The sequence below is a fragment of the Henckelia pumila genome, chromosome 3 (genome assembly GCF_033568475.1).
Source record: "Henckelia pumila isolate YLH828 chromosome 3, ASM3356847v2, whole genome shotgun sequence".
Classification (NCBI taxonomy): domain Eukaryota; kingdom Viridiplantae; phylum Streptophyta; class Magnoliopsida; order Lamiales; family Gesneriaceae; genus Henckelia; species Henckelia pumila.
In genome coordinates, this window is record NC_133122.1 from 29,512,121 (window position 1) to 29,527,625 (window position 15,505).

The 15,505-nt window shown below is 34.9% G+C and overlaps 2 protein-coding genes across 2 annotated transcripts; one reads left to right on the forward strand and one right to left on the reverse strand.

The window, feature by feature from the left end:
* Positions 1-1,564: 1,564 nt before the first annotated feature.
* On the reverse strand, positions 1,565-7,608 carry LOC140891904 (probable DNA primase large subunit). Its single transcript, XM_073300573.1, has 19 exons — positions 7,372-7,608; positions 7,113-7,174; positions 6,897-7,000; positions 6,725-6,806; positions 6,558-6,617; positions 6,317-6,374; positions 6,209-6,228; positions 5,846-5,929; positions 5,696-5,760; positions 5,169-5,217; positions 5,046-5,093; positions 4,857-4,946; positions 4,557-4,616; positions 4,366-4,425; positions 3,837-3,911; positions 3,023-3,108; positions 2,434-2,527; positions 2,236-2,343; positions 1,565-1,814 (listed from the first exon to the last, which is right to left on the reverse strand). Exons 1-19 carry the CDS (start codon positions 7,514-7,516, stop codon positions 1,794-1,796), a joined length of 1,371 nt encoding a protein of 456 aa, XP_073156674.1. The 5' UTR covers positions 7,517-7,608; the 3' UTR covers positions 1,565-1,793.
* Positions 7,609-8,547: 939 nt separating this feature from the next.
* On the forward strand, positions 8,548-14,050 carry LOC140890530 (T-complex protein 1 subunit gamma-like). Its single transcript, XM_073298382.1, has 13 exons — positions 8,548-8,622; positions 8,790-8,851; positions 9,215-9,287; positions 9,441-9,508; positions 9,761-9,830; positions 10,333-10,401; positions 10,492-10,563; positions 10,955-11,028; positions 11,950-12,612; positions 12,685-12,810; positions 13,311-13,415; positions 13,501-13,575; positions 13,670-14,050. The coding sequence occupies exons 1-13, from the start codon at positions 8,598-8,600 to the stop codon at positions 13,859-13,861; spliced, it is 1,674 nt and encodes a 557-aa protein (XP_073154483.1). The 5' UTR covers positions 8,548-8,597; the 3' UTR covers positions 13,862-14,050.
* Positions 14,051-15,505: the final 1,455 nt, after the last annotated feature.

The following is a 15,505-nucleotide window of genomic DNA, read 5'->3' on the forward strand; positions in this document are numbered from 1 at the left end:
CCGCAATTTTGGAAAATGACAATTTTGTAAATAAATAAACGACAACCATTTGCATCAATTTTACAAATGTGACATTTTCGTAAATAGATATCAAAAGACGGGGAAAAAAGGTCACACTAACACACCAAAAAAGTCCTTGATCCTTATCCATAAAATAGTACTAGTATATGAGTTCACGTGTTGCATGCTTGTACAATTTTTTATTTTTTCTTTGGAGCTTAATCTAATTTTTTTTAATTAAATTTATTTGATTTAGGTTAAAGTAAGGAAAATATATGATAATTAAAAATTTTCTAAAAAGCTAATGATATAGAATTAAGATTGATATTATTTATATATATATATATATACACGAACTAGTCCAATGTATCTGAGCCAAATAAACAAGATATGGCCCATAGACAATCGTCGGGAGTGTAAAAACAATCGGAACCAAATACATGGGAGTGGTACAAATTACAATAATCTCAAGGAAGGACGTGCGCAAAGAGTCAGTCAACCCATAATAATGGAAGACGACAAATGATAAATCATGTATTGTCTATAACCCAAATATATACACTTTGAACCGGAGCCGTTAAAATGAGTTGGACCACCCATCACGACAGGTCTCAGTCCAGCATCAACAGAGACGGGTTAGCGCACCGTTTTGGTCGGTTTAAACAAGAGTCGTCAAAACAGGTCGGACCAACCACCAATATATCTTAAAACAAAGATTATTACAAGATTGTAGTTTGAAATAAAGTAAAATTTATTTAAAGAAAAAATGTATAATTTAATGATTTTAGTTTTAATTTTAGATTTTCATAGTACTACTAGATATTCTTGGATTATAATAAAATGTAAGTGAAAGAAAAGTAGTGGAGTAATTTGATTAATAGTTAGTATAAGCTATTTAGTTACTAAATTTAAAAATGTCGGACAAAGTATCAACAACATGTAAGAGAGGATTCCATTTGCGAATAGTTGCTCAAAAAAGAGAGAAAGAAACACACAAAAGAAAAGGTTAATGTTACTTAAATTAGTAGCTAAGATTGTTCTTGGATGGAGGATATGATTTAAACAATGGATTTCAAATTATAACTACCTAAGGTGTAGTTAAAATTCACCAAAATTAGGATTGAAATTAAATAACAAATTTGATCAACTTGAATTTGTCCATCGAAACACGGATTGAAATTTAAATAACAAATTTGATCAACTTGAATTTGTCGGGCTAATTGCATTCACCCCCTGTGAAAAATCTAAAAGATATAAAGCACCCTATGTAAAATTAATAGCATGTTAGACCTTATGTTTTAAAAAAATTAGCATAAAAACCCCTATGAGAGGATATAAATGTGCCCGAGTTTGTATAACATAGGGATGAAATGTGCTACATTTTAAAAAATCAAGGGATGCATTAGCCTATTAATATTTTTTATGGGTTTTATGTCTTTTAGACTTTTCACATGGGGTGAATGCAATTAGCCCTGAATTTGTCTATCGAAACACGCTGAATAATTTGAAATCAACAGATTTGAAATACATCATCTCTAGTATATTTACAATGAGTTCGCACAAAATACCCACAATAAAATTTTAAAGGAAGTTATCCGCCTTAATGGCTCGATATTCTACAATTTGTTCTAAAGTATATAATTTATAATCAAATGAAACTGGTACAAATTCCATCAAGGATCATGTTTCCATAGATAACGATTTCGCAACGGCTCGGGATTAAAATACTTACGCATACATCATACATGAAGCAACAGCACCATGATCCTTCCAATGCTGAAGGAGTTAGTCACCTAACTACCCCTAGATTTGTTCTGGAGAACATCAAGCAAACATTTGTTAAAAATACTTGAATCAGCAAGCATGGTTGGCTGAATAAACAGGAGACAATATTTTCTATCTATGAGTTTTCAAAGATTTATATTCGTCATCCCCAATCAGTACCAGGATAAGCTGTGATCTGATAACAACACCACGATATAAATTATGACAAAAACTTAGATACGAATACAAGAAAACCCAATGAAAGAAACATCAAATAAAACACAATTTCTCAGATATACTCACAGATGAAAGATATAACAAAAGCAAATTACCATTGAAATTCACCAGCCATATTATCCTATACGAAATTCCAATCTAATAATTTAAAGGAAGACAAGGATATCCTCGTCTCACTAATGGATAGTAGGAAATTAGGAATGTACATGTTGGGACTAATCATACAAGCATTACCTTGGAATCCAAAATCTTTCTGCTGTCACTGTAATATTGGTTCGGATGATTTATTCCCGCGTCACAAAATTCCCCATGAATAGCTTCAAAAGTCAAGGTGCATGCCAACTGCATAACCAACATTTGAGGATAAAAATAACCATTAGAAGGACAAACTTATGGCAACATAACAGAAAAAAGATTATGAGAAACAATGACCTGATAGTGTCTGTTCCGCACTTTATCAATGACCTCCTCCATCGGGCGACTGCCTACTCCCATCTTACCAAGGGCTGCTCTCAAGTTTTCCTCACTGGTTTAGTAGTAATAATGAGTATGGATAGATTGAATCATCAAGAAATTTCGAGCAGAAAGCACGATATAGGAGTTAATAATGTCGGTTCAGCCTATTCAGTATAGAAATATTCAGCCTTCAATATGAATTCCGTATTATCTCATGTAATGAGATAATTGCTCAATAAAAATTATGCAATTGATGTTGCATATTTTCAGATACTAGATAACTAAACCAATTATCAAGAACTGAAAACTGCCAAAGTAGCTCCATCCATAGTATAGTTGCAAGAGGATCGGCTATCACAACAATTTTTATTTATCTCCAGAAATTTTTCCAGCAAAACATTATCACAGCAGAGGTTGCTAGAGTGGAAGTCTAATCAAGTCATCAAGAACTTGCTTGCTTGAACAAAACTAACTGGTGCATCATTTGATGAATTGCTAACATTATAAGATGCAGTTCAGTGTTTTAAAATAGAAAGGACAGCTGCTGCCACTAAGGAGAACTGACCTGAAATGACGATAAGGACACCCATGATGATCCCCAACACCTGGTGTTGAAGATATTATTTTTTGACATGAATAGGGCGTGTAATCCTGCACCAGGAAAAAGAAGGTGAGAAGGAAATCGTAATATTCTAAAATTTTGCGAAAGTAATTACTATTTCTGAGCTGTGAAACCAGTGATAAGCTTAGTAATCTTTCATCCACGGCTTTGCCTTAACCATTTATGCGGCATCTATAGATTATGGTAAAGACCCATTAATAACAATACGAGTTATCGAACGACAAAAAAAGAACAAGATTAGATCATTCCAAGTCATGTTCTTATTCTCCCTTGTTTATGAAAAAACAGTACTTAAATTACCCTTTTCTCCTTATACCCCAGAGCTATTCACAAAACTTGATATGGAGCAGGAGTCACGAATGCCAAGACATTTCCTTTTTCTCTTCTGAAAAAGGAATAGATGAGTAGGTTTCAAAGCCTGGTCACAGATTGTTGGCACTTTTGTAACTCTTTTGTTAACATTAGGAAACAAGAAATCAATTGCCAATATGATACGCTTGATTATTAGTCTTTTCAACCTTTCTTAAACATTATCTTAAAATGTTCTAGACTTCTTGTGAATGACACTGGACACTATATAACAAGCCACAACTAAAGTCGTTTAAAACGTTCATACAAGCATGAACTCATCTGTCACTGTAAACAAAACTCATTAAACTGTCAAAAGGTCAGGAAGGATATATTTTGAGCCAATGAAGTTTATACGATGGATTCCTATGGCACAAACGGAATATGAGGCATGTCAGAGATGAAATACCGTTCTCTTCCCTTCTTTCCCATAATTGTGGCGTATGCTATATGCATATTCTTTGTCAAATCTTTCAGCACCAACCTACAAAATTTGCATAACTCATTTCTGAAGGAAAAGAAGGGTTTATGAATTCCACGAGGCATGGCAAACGAAACACGATGAGAAAACAATTTTAACTGGTCTTTGTCTGCAATAGTTTCTTCTCACTCTGTCAAAATTATTTGTAAAAAAAAACATGTTGGCAAAATAGCTATTGCAGCATAGCCCAGTATGATTTACTAATTTACAGGAGTTTTATCATTAACTTGTGGACGGGTCTGTATGATAGGCCATGAATAAAAATCAACACATTCTCTTAATGCCGGGGATTCAAACTTGCACAGTTAAAAGACAACAGATATTGGTTTTGAAGCATTTTCTCCAACGTAATTATGGTTGAACTTGTGGTTTTGCACGCTTAAATGCCCTCCGCTCTCTTTCATCAACCGATACAGATCAGCAGCAACGAAAGACACAACACAAGCACAAAGATAACCTTTTTGGAGAACTCTGCTTTCCAGAATGCAAGGGCATCATCCAAGTTAAGTCCTACACCCTAAAAGAACAATGGTACAAAATTTCAGCCCAAGAAAACAATCAGGCAACTTAAAACAATTTCTTAGGAACCTATTTTAAAATCCAAATTAGCATATCACTGAACATGTGTTTACTTTGGAAGTAAATGACCTTGAGAAAGAGACCTAGTTGCATCCGCCCTCCATGCTTCAAGTGATGATCCTCTCTAAGCTGCGAATGGAAGTATAAGTGGTAAAATGGAAGGAAATAGATCCAAGACTCTGGTAGTTGCAAACTAAGGTATGAAGTACACCAATGTTGCAACCACAGCTAGCTAGAAGAGGGAAAAACCTTGTGGCCAACCCCTTAGCTCTTAGGTAGAGTTGTTGTCTTTCAAAGAAAGATCATGGCTTCGAATCCCATAAAACACGTGGTTGTTAAAAAGACAAAAAGAAAAATTGAAATGGTCACCTTTGCAAATAAATGACTCATGCAGAGAGGGAATGAGCTTTTGGCAACTTGATCAATATCCTTCAATGTTATTTCTGCGGACTCTTTCGGCTGTAATGGAACTTCACTAAGTCAACTAACAGAGAAGGAGTTCTAAAATTTCAGGAGAAGGAAAACAGATTAATTAATCATGTTGTCCTTCCAAGTTACCTGGCTATAATCAGGACCTAAATAGCTTGTCGATAGAGCTTCAATGATCTAAACAAAGCAAAGAACTTTGGTAATCATGAAATTCAGAGACAAATGGTATTGAAATTACTTCTGGGTATTTACCGGAGTTAGTCTGTCCTTCTCTTGCTCTCTAATCATCGAAGTCCATTTTCTAACAGACAAAATGGTATGTCATGAAATGACAGAGAGTTTAAAATCATATGCATATATTTTCGGGTGGATGCGCAATATGTTACAACTTTAGGCTAAAATGTCTCTTGAAAGTTTGAATTTTCAGAATTATGCCAAGGCACTGTGTTAACTGGAGCGAAAGAAAACTTGGACTGAATGTCCATGAAAGACAGATGAATTGGAATGTTTCGAAACTCCCAAATCAAAGTGGATTACACCTCAAAGCACATCAACTGACTTTTTAAAGTGAAAACATGAAATTGTCCTTTCTGACGCAACTCAATCTCCAAATAACTATTTATTATAATATCAAAGCCTGTCAATGGTATAACTTTCATTGCAATTTCCCCAACTATTTGTTTGGTACTTGAAACTATATGGCTGATCAATCAACACATAGTATGCACACTGCTGAAGGAAAAATAAAGAATGCATGCATAGCAAGAATTTCAAGAAACCTGTTTGTCAATACAAGTGCTTTTGACAAATGACTGCGATATTGTGTCATGAGAAGTGAAACCACCTACAGAAAAGCTTAAAATTAAATCATGAACTAATTGAAAAGAAGTTCAGATGTGTAAATAAATTGGTGGATCAAGCATATTGACCTGATTTGTTGCAACATAAGCATACCCCTTTAGTAGAAACACTCGCCGACTTGCCACAAGATCAGGAACTTGTTCAAAAGGTACCTTCATTTACACAAGGAGGGAAAAGAGTTCAACAAAATGCAAGTCAACAAGAAACTGTGTCCGATGCATGGTCGCATTGATAGTTTTGAAATTCGTTCTTTGGGCAGAGGAGTGATTTTTAAGTACTCCTAAAATGTAGTTCTATTTCTTTCTAAGAATATTAGGGTTATGGTGCAGGACGAGGGTGTAACAATCATTTTTATTTCAAAATGATTTCAAGAAGTGCATACTCATCCATCGAGCAGGTGCAGATAGAGAGGAATGGAGTGTATGTATTACCTTGTAATATATTGTATCAGCTGCAATAAAAGGAGGGAAAATAAAGTGATCAGAAACGAATCTAAATGCCAATTAAATGTTCCAGAAGTGAAGTAATCAGGCTTCTACCAGTGGATAAGGATTGTCCATTGGAGCGCACCACCTGGTTCAATTTGTCCTTTACACTCTGAAAAAATGGAGTATAGAGTTACATATCAACCCAGTCTTTGTTTTCACGCATTAAAGAGGAAGATTGGCCTATGGCTATAACTTTTTATAAAACCTATGGCTATAACTTTTTGGATCAAGAAACTTAGCATTCACAGAAACAGTTGTTGATTTTCAAAAACATGAAAATAAAATAGAGTACCTCATATTCAGCACTGCTTACAGCTTTGTAAGGCAGGTCAAACTCTACCAACAATGCCCTCTGTGTTGAAAACAATACCCACAAAGATCGGTTAGTCAGTATCTGAGAAAAACTGAGAATACCAGCACTGGCAGCATAACCTATCACTACAGGTAGTGAAATCAAACCTGGGCTTCAGGAGTTTCAAGTTGAAATCGATAACGAAATAGTGTAGACTCAATGGAAAGAAACCATTTCCTTAATTCCTCCCTACCATAGAGCAACAAAAGCTAAAGAAAATTACAAGACAACAGAAATATGAAAAGAACAGAAAGGGAGCAAATTAAATGTATGTATTACTCTCTGCAGTAGACTAGGCGCAGCACGAAATGTGAAATGACATCCTTGTTGACAGCCTCAGATGCTTCTACTTGCATCATATGTGTCCTCCATAATTCCTTAACCTGCACCAAATATACCAATTTTGAGCAGCGAACACAGCAAGGAAAAGATAGCAACTTGTGCTACTTTAAAATCATGGAAGGCACGCAACACAGGGAAAAGCCAATCGCCTACCAATTTTTCCATCTCGTTGACCTTTTTCCCGCGGGACAACCCATCTGATATCCCTTTAAGAACTTCATCAAAAAAAAAATCGAAAACCATCAACGAAATAACAAAGACTTGGAATGATTGTGCAAATTACAACTCATGGTCTAAAAAAAAGTACTGGACAAACTATAAATAAAATTGTGCGACATGGCATTTCTGTCGATTTCAATACCGCCAGCACAAATCCATCGAGTGGGCATCAAAGAGTGAAATGCGGAGATACCTCGGAGACGGTCCACGGCGTAAAGCTCGAAATCTTCGAGCCGAACCTCGATTGCCGGAGCAGAACGGTACAGCGGGATGGTGGAAACGGCGCCGCCCTCCGCAGATCCCGGCGAGGATGCTCTGTTACGCCTCACAATTTCCATTTTTACTCCTTTGATTCTTCTTCCACTGTATTTGCTTTCTGGGGAATTCGCAGTAGAAGGAATCTACGGCAGGAAACAAAAATGGCGGGAATATTGACTCCTTGGCTTCTGCGCGCGCATCGCAGATGGGTATAATTAATCGGGCAAGGAAGAATAATTCAGTTGATGGGCCGGGTCTCTCATTTGGGCTGGGTTGAAAGAAAATAAGTCCAGCGGAGCAGTCCAGTAAACAGTGAAGGTCATGCCTACAAAAATTGTTTTTTATAAAGGAAAAAAATATATAGATATTGAGAAATTTTCAGCTATCCAATCAATGATGTTCAATTTGTTTTCGACCACTAAAACTCAGTACCGTGTTTTAGTTATGTAAAAAATAAAAAAAACAACTAAACGAGGTGGAAAAATATTATTGGGCAGTTGAAAAATCCTCTATATATATATATATATTTTGCCAAGAATGAAAAGTTGTGTCCTTATTTCATCTAGTGTTTGATCGAGTTGTATAATATTTGAATTTAAACCTTTTTTTATTACAAAATAGGAGGAAGAATTCGAACTCGAGTATCCGTCATTAGACCAATTGAACTACAAATCCGGTCTTCAATTTAAACTTAAATATGTTATTCTTCTCTCGTAATAAATTATGCTCATATTATAGATTCATCCCAAATACTTTTGGATATTATAATTTTGTAGCAATGTAAAAACATTAAATAATAAGCCTACATTTGTACATGCACTTTAGAATCGTTTTAGTGTTTGATAAGTGATAAAAATTTATAGTATGTGTTTGGATAAAAATTTTGTAAATTTTGTTTTAAAAAATATTCTCTAAGTATATCTTTTTAAAAAAAACAATTGAGATGTTTTTTTTCTTATATTTCTCGAATGATCAAACATCTCTCGGCAGGTAAAAAAATAAATCTTGATTTTCATATTTTAAATTTGCAAATATATTTATATCGTAAAATTAATTAGTTTCAAATTGTAATTTACCTGCTTATAAACCCAACCCGGCCCAACAATTTATAAAAGCTGTACGATCCCTAAACCCCATCGATCTCTGCTCTTCTTCCCCAAAATGAACGCTCCTGTGCTGGTTCTCAGTAAGTCTGTTTCTCTTTCAGCTCCATGAATGAAGATTCATTTGATGATTCCAGTTTTATCACATGTTGGATGTAGTAGATTTTGTTATGGGAAAGAGAAATGTGAACTCAAATCTGTTCATTTCTTTGTTTTTCGTTTTGAATGATGTCGTGATTTGGTTGAACAGAGGATTCATTGAAGCGGGAGTCTGGAAACAAGGTGCACCATGCCAATATCCAAGCATCCAAGGTACCTCCTTCTCTTCTCCGTCTTGCTTTTTCTAGCTTACGTACTCACTCGGGCCTTCAATGGGCATTTTGTTAATGAATATGTAATTAGCCTGATGAAATTGTCGCTGCCAGTTTAGGGTTGGATTCTGGAAGTTATTGAAACAGAAAAATATTGGTCATTGTGGAACATAATGGGTCTTGGATAACTGCATTGCTTCAGTGCCTTACTAGAGCATGCAAATTTTTGATTTTTTTTTCCATTTATATTGGCACGTGGTTTCCTTGGGGAAGGGGAGGCTGGTGGTTTAACTTGGTTGATATGATTTCCTGGAAGTATTTTGTCTTGCTTGTCAAACACTATTATTTTGGTTGCTCTTGATAGGCTGTTGCTGATATTATACGTACCACTTTGGGTCCAAGATCAATGTTGAAAATGCTGCTTGACGCTGGAGGAGGTGATTTTATTGTTTGTTTAACATGAACTATGTTTACTGTTTAAGGACGACTCTATAAAATCTATGAAAGAAAAAGTATTCGGTGAGAGATTGTTGGTGAACTTCTCTAATTTGCTTTTTTTGTTAGCTAATATATTATTTTTATAATTACAGGGATAGTAGTGACAAACGATGGCAATGCCATTCTTCGTGAATTAGATGTTGCGCACCCAGCAGCTAAGGCAAAATTTCTTTGTTAACTTTTACTCTTAAGTTAGTCAACAGCGGTGTTTGATCTTTTATAAAAGGCATCTACTAACTGTGCCTCGCAATTCCGCTATTTTCTATACTATCACAATACTTAATGTTTGTTTTTAATTCAGAGTTCTGTGACTGTGAAACTGATAGTATTTTCCATCTAGGTGTGGATTAGCACCTTGCTGAATTTTTATCACTTTACTGCACTCTGATCTGCTTTCTTTAAATGATTGCAGTCAATGATTGAACTAAGCCGAACTCAGGATGAGGAGGTAGGAGATGGAACCACATCTGTCATTGTCCTTGGTATGGATTGAGGTTAATTTTTATTCAGTTAATTTTCTCATGATTCTTCATGTGTTCTGAGAGCTAATTTTATCATTCTGAATTTCTGATGAATTATGTTGTGCATTTGCTTCAGATATACTGTACATACAATTTTTTGTGCCTAACTGCCTATTGTGGGGTGTATGTATGTGCACAGCTGTATATGTTTTGAAATGTTAGTGTACTGTTATCTGTATTCTTGTGAAGTGTGTGTTTGTGTGCCACTGTCTGCTGTATGCATATGAGCATATCTTTATGGTGGTTGCTTATTTATAGGCTTATAGCTGAGAGAGTTCTTGTTTAAGGCAATTAAATAAATGATCATGACATCATGTGTTTCTCATTGATTAAAGAGAGAGTCTTCACTCACTTTTAACTTATTATCACTCTTTGATAACTGCTCTAGTTTTGTTTTTGATGTGATTATTTGCTTTTTGTGATTATTTTACTTTCCTTATTTTCTGTTATTTATTTAATGTAGCTGGTGAGATGCTCCATGTTGCAGAAGCGTTCATTGATAAGAACTATCATCCAACTGTCATCTGTCGAGGTAATATCAGTTACTCTTTATTATTCAATGTTGCTGCTTTGGGGATTTATGTATATGGGTGATAACAAGTTCCCTTCCATTGTGCTGCAGCGTATAATAAAGCCCTAGAGGATGCTCTTTCTGTGCTTGAAAAAATTGCATTGACTGTAGATGTTAAGGATCGTAAGTTTTCTTTACATCCTGTGCCTTATGTTTGACTATTGCTTGTTTTCTGGTGGCTTGTAAAGTCTGTACCAGTGTGATATGGGTTGTTTGCACAGCACTTTGTGAACAGGACTTGAGCTTGTGAAGAGAACAGCCACTTTGGACATATCTTGATTTCTTGTTCAGGAAATTTTCTACTTGAAATATGGCATATGCTCCGGTATTGAACAATAGAGGTTTTAAATACCCTAAAATTTCATCCCCTGGTTGGCCAGTGTAGGGAATAAATAAAAGCACCGGGATAAGCCTGCCTTCTTTTTATGGAAGAGTGATTGTTCTTTAAACTCTATGATAACATCAATAACCTTCATATTCTTCTGGCTCTTAAACTGCGTTTTTCACGTGGCAGGTTCAACTATGTTAGGGCTTGTGAAGAGTTGTATCGGCACAAAATTTACTAGTCAATTTGGAGATATAATCGCCGTAAGTATTTTATGATTTGCCATTTAACGACCATATGGTTGTTCCCCCAGTCCTTACCTTTTATTTCCATGACACAATCGTATATTTTTTTATTATGATTTTGACATGTCAATGGATTAGAAACTATGAGATAATATCAAATATAGGGTCACTCTGAAATATATCTGAACAAAGATCTTAAAGAAAGTTTTTAGTTCATTATTAATTGAAAGACGACGTATACTAAGCTGAAAGTATAATTATGTAATTTATTCAAATCAAGATTGGGCTTCCAAATTGGATTGTTGATTTTTTTTTATTTGTTTGCTTGTGTTCTTTTGTGTGTGTGTTTTTTTTGTAAGTTTGGTTGGATGGATGTCTTATCCTACATTTGCACATTTTAATTTATTATTATCATTGAAGAAACTATGTTTATTGTAAAGAAAATTTTTTGTTCTAAGATGAATGTTTGTTTTGTGACTAGTCGTCGTGGAATGAATTAGTGGACAATCTAGTAAAATTTGAAAAACACTAAAATTAAAGTTTAATTAGTTTTATGGTACTTCACAAAGAGGGCTCTGAACATTATTTGATATGTATGCCAGGTTGATCATGTATCATGGTTCATAGCAGTAACGATAAGTATGCATCAAATTGTCCCAAACCTAGACCCTAGTGAAATAATGTTTTAATTGCATTTACTAGTGGAACTTGAATACTTGATTATAGAAATTATAACTTTGTGAACTAACGATATGTATGCATCAAATTGTCCCCTAACCTAGACCCTAGTGAAATTATTTTAATTGCATTTACTAGTGGAACCTCATTATAGAAATATAACTTTGTGAAGATTTTAGACAACTAAGATTTTGAGTGCATGATCTGTCAGTTACGTGGTTATCAGAATTGTAATCGGGTTATTCTGTGGTAACCTCCCAGGACTTGGCCATCGATGCCACAAGCACTGTTGGTGTTGATCTTGGTGAAGGAATGCGTGAGGTGGATATCAAAAAGTACATCAAAGTCGAGAAGGTTCCTGGTGGTCAGTTGGAGGACTCAGAGGTTTTAAAAGGAGTAATGATTAATAAGGATGTTGTTGCTCCTGGAAAAATGAGAAGAAAAATACTGAATCCTAGAATTATACTCCTTGATTGTCCTCTCGAGTACAAGAAAGGTGAGAACCAAACCAATGCTGAATTGCTGAGGGAAGAAGATTGGAGTGTATTACTTAAAATGGAAGAGGAGTATATTGAGAGCTTATGTGTGCAGATACTGAAGTTCAAACCAGATTTAGTGATAACTGAAAAGGGTCTCAGCGATCTGGCTTGCCATTATCTTAGCAAAGCTGGTGTCAGTGCAATCCGAAGGTTAAGAAAGACTGACAATAACAGAATCGCAAAGGCATGTGGTGCGGTTATTGTTAATAGACCTGATGAGTTGCAAGAATCTGATGTTGGTACTGGTGCCGGACTGTTTGAGGTGAGGAAAATTGGGGATGAGTTCTTTGCGTTCATTGTCAACTGCGTGAATCCAAAAGCATGCACCGTACTTTTGAGGGGTGCCAGCAAGGATCTTCTGAATGAAGTGGAAAGAAATTTGCAGGTATCTGTGAGATTTTATGCCCCTTGAGATTGTGTGGTGGGTTTTTCTGATTTAAATCATGATTGTACACAGGATGCTATGTCTGTAGCTAGAAATATAATTAAAAATCCGAAACTTGTTCCTGGTGGAGGTGCTACGGAGTTGACTGTGTCAGCTATGTTAAAACAAAAGAGTTCTTCCATTGAAGGCATTGAAAAGGTGAACAATTTCTTGCCTGTACTTCTCAGGTTGTGTCTATGTTAATTTCTGTTATTTGGATATGGGTTTTCAGATGCTATCTACACTAGATTGGAACATTATCGTTTTCCAACTTTGTTTTGGCTGCATAACAGACAAGTTCGAGTTCTTTCTGAATTCAATTTTACAAATGACTTGCAAGATGTGATTGTGAGTTAAAATTGTCAAATGAGCTTCATATTCTTAAAAATTGTTTGAAGGTAATCCGACTAACAACCTAATGGAATTAGAAATTCTGTTGTAATATTTTTCATTTGTCATTGCAATATTTTGTGGTGTCGGTATACTCAAAACAATTAAAAGATAGTGGGTTCTCTATGGATAAGAAACCTCTGCATTGATTATCAAGATTAGCATGTTTCGCATGATGAAACCTGCTTTTCAGCTAACAGTGCGTCTTTTACCTGAGGATATCTAACTTGTAGAAATTTAAATCTAGTTTTATGCATCATCATGAACAGTGGCCTTATGAAGCAGCGGCAATAGCTTTTGAAGCTATTCCAAGAACTTTGGCTCAGAACTGTGGTGTCAATGTGATCAGGACTATGACTGCCTTACAAGGAAAGGTGAAATTTCCTTTATTCTGCATTCGTGAATCTGTGAAAAAGCTATTCATATTACCGTGTTATTTATTTGTTTTAATCCTTTTAGCATGCAAATGGTGAGAATGCGTGGATTGGCATAGATGGAAATACTGGTGAAGTTGCTGATATGAAAGAGCGGAAGGTGTGAATTTTGAGAATTACCTTTTCTTGATGTTCATATTATCAATTTTTTTCCAATTATAATTCCTTTCTGTGGTATACTGAATTGTTCTCAGATATGGGATTCCTACACGGTGAAGGCACAAGCATTCAAGACAGCCATTGAAGCTGCCTGCATGCTTTTGAGAATCGATGACATAGTTAGTGGGATTAAGAAGAAGCAGGCTCCAGGAGCTGGCCAGGCTCCATCAAAGCCAAAAATCGAGGAAGAGGGTGATGCCGATAACGAGCAGATGATTCCTGAGTGAGAGGAAATGCAGGTATAGCGTGTGGGATGCTGTTTTTTTTAATTGTGTGGTGTTGGTGGCAAGTCAAGTTTTTTCTAAAAGATTTTGGGGTTAAATTTTGATGGTTGAATTTGTATATTTAACCCTCTAATATTTGACCCTTCAAAATTTTGAGGAGGGGGAAATTATGGTAATCAACTATTGCGTTTTTGTATTTTAAAAAAATTAAAAAATCGTTTTCGAATTTTATTTTTAATTTGTATTTCTTTATCCAAATTAAATATGTTTATTGGGAAAAAATAACCTTCAAATACAAAGGGAATGCAAGAACAAAATAAAAAAAAAAATTGACAATTTTATATTTCCAAATCATGGTCAAACGAAGGTTATTTAGTGAAATAAATTCCGATAATATACACGCAACGCGTGTGCTTGGATTATTTTATTTTTTAAAATTATTTTATTTAAAAAAAAATGGATTTTGTGCAATTTATTTTTATATAAAAACTAAATTCGAATCTAATAAAATTTAATATTACATCATTAAGATAAAATTTTATTTATATAATTTGAAATCCACTAATAGATGAAGCGATTAATCTGTCAAAATATATATAGATGCTAAGTGTGTAAAATGAGTAATATGACTAAATGAGAATTGTGGGAGGAAGGAATATGCAGATTAATATGGTTGGATGAGTTTTTTTTTTTTTTTTTAAGAAAAACAGAAAGGAAATGTGGATAATGGAAAGTTAGAAGGGTATTTTTTAAATGTGAAAAATTTTCACCAAATTATGGTTTTTACTTTTTATTATTAATAATTCTTTTCTTTTCTGTTTTTTAATTCTACTCTTATGATGGGGATAGGGCGGGCCGAGGTGAAATATAAAGTGGGATGAGACTAGAGTGTCGCTTTGGGTTAGATTAGATTGTAAGGTCAGCTCGCCCCCATACGATTTAAGTAGGTTGAGTTAAAAAAATTTCAACTCAATTGAAGGTGGGCCTACACAGGTCAACCAGCGCGGGTCGTGGGCTTGGGCAGGCCAAGCCTGATTTTTTTTTTTTTTTTTAACTTTTGTGGTGATATATACATGCATATTTTTTAATGAAAAGTTGTGATTTTTATTATATTAATTATTTTATATAAAATTTACACGTATGAAATCAATAATTAAAAATTTTATTAATATGTTTCATTAATATTTATTTATGAAATTAAATTTATAATTAATTATAATGATTTTTATTTTATTTATTTATTTTTATTTGTAATAAGCCAACCCATGGGTCGACCCGTCTAACCCGCAACCCACCTTGGTTGAGTTGGGTTGGGTTGGTTTGGTTGGGTTGAAAATTTTCAGCCCGTCGAGATGGTGGGTCGGCTCGCTCTCGACCCGTCAAACGGTGGTTTTTTGGTGGATCGATCTGTCCCGTCATGGGTTGACTCGTCTGACAGCTCTAAATAAGAAAGACGGGTCTTGAGTCATGCCTCGTTGCCTTTCCTAAACAATCTATGCTACATCGGGAGTGTTTTTTTCCCTATTTTAATATCGTTAGTGAGACCCATATATTTTTATGAAAATTGACATATGCCTTGATGATCCAATGATTGATATTTGACCACATCATGAAAAAAGTATTAAGATATAACATAGAATAATCCAA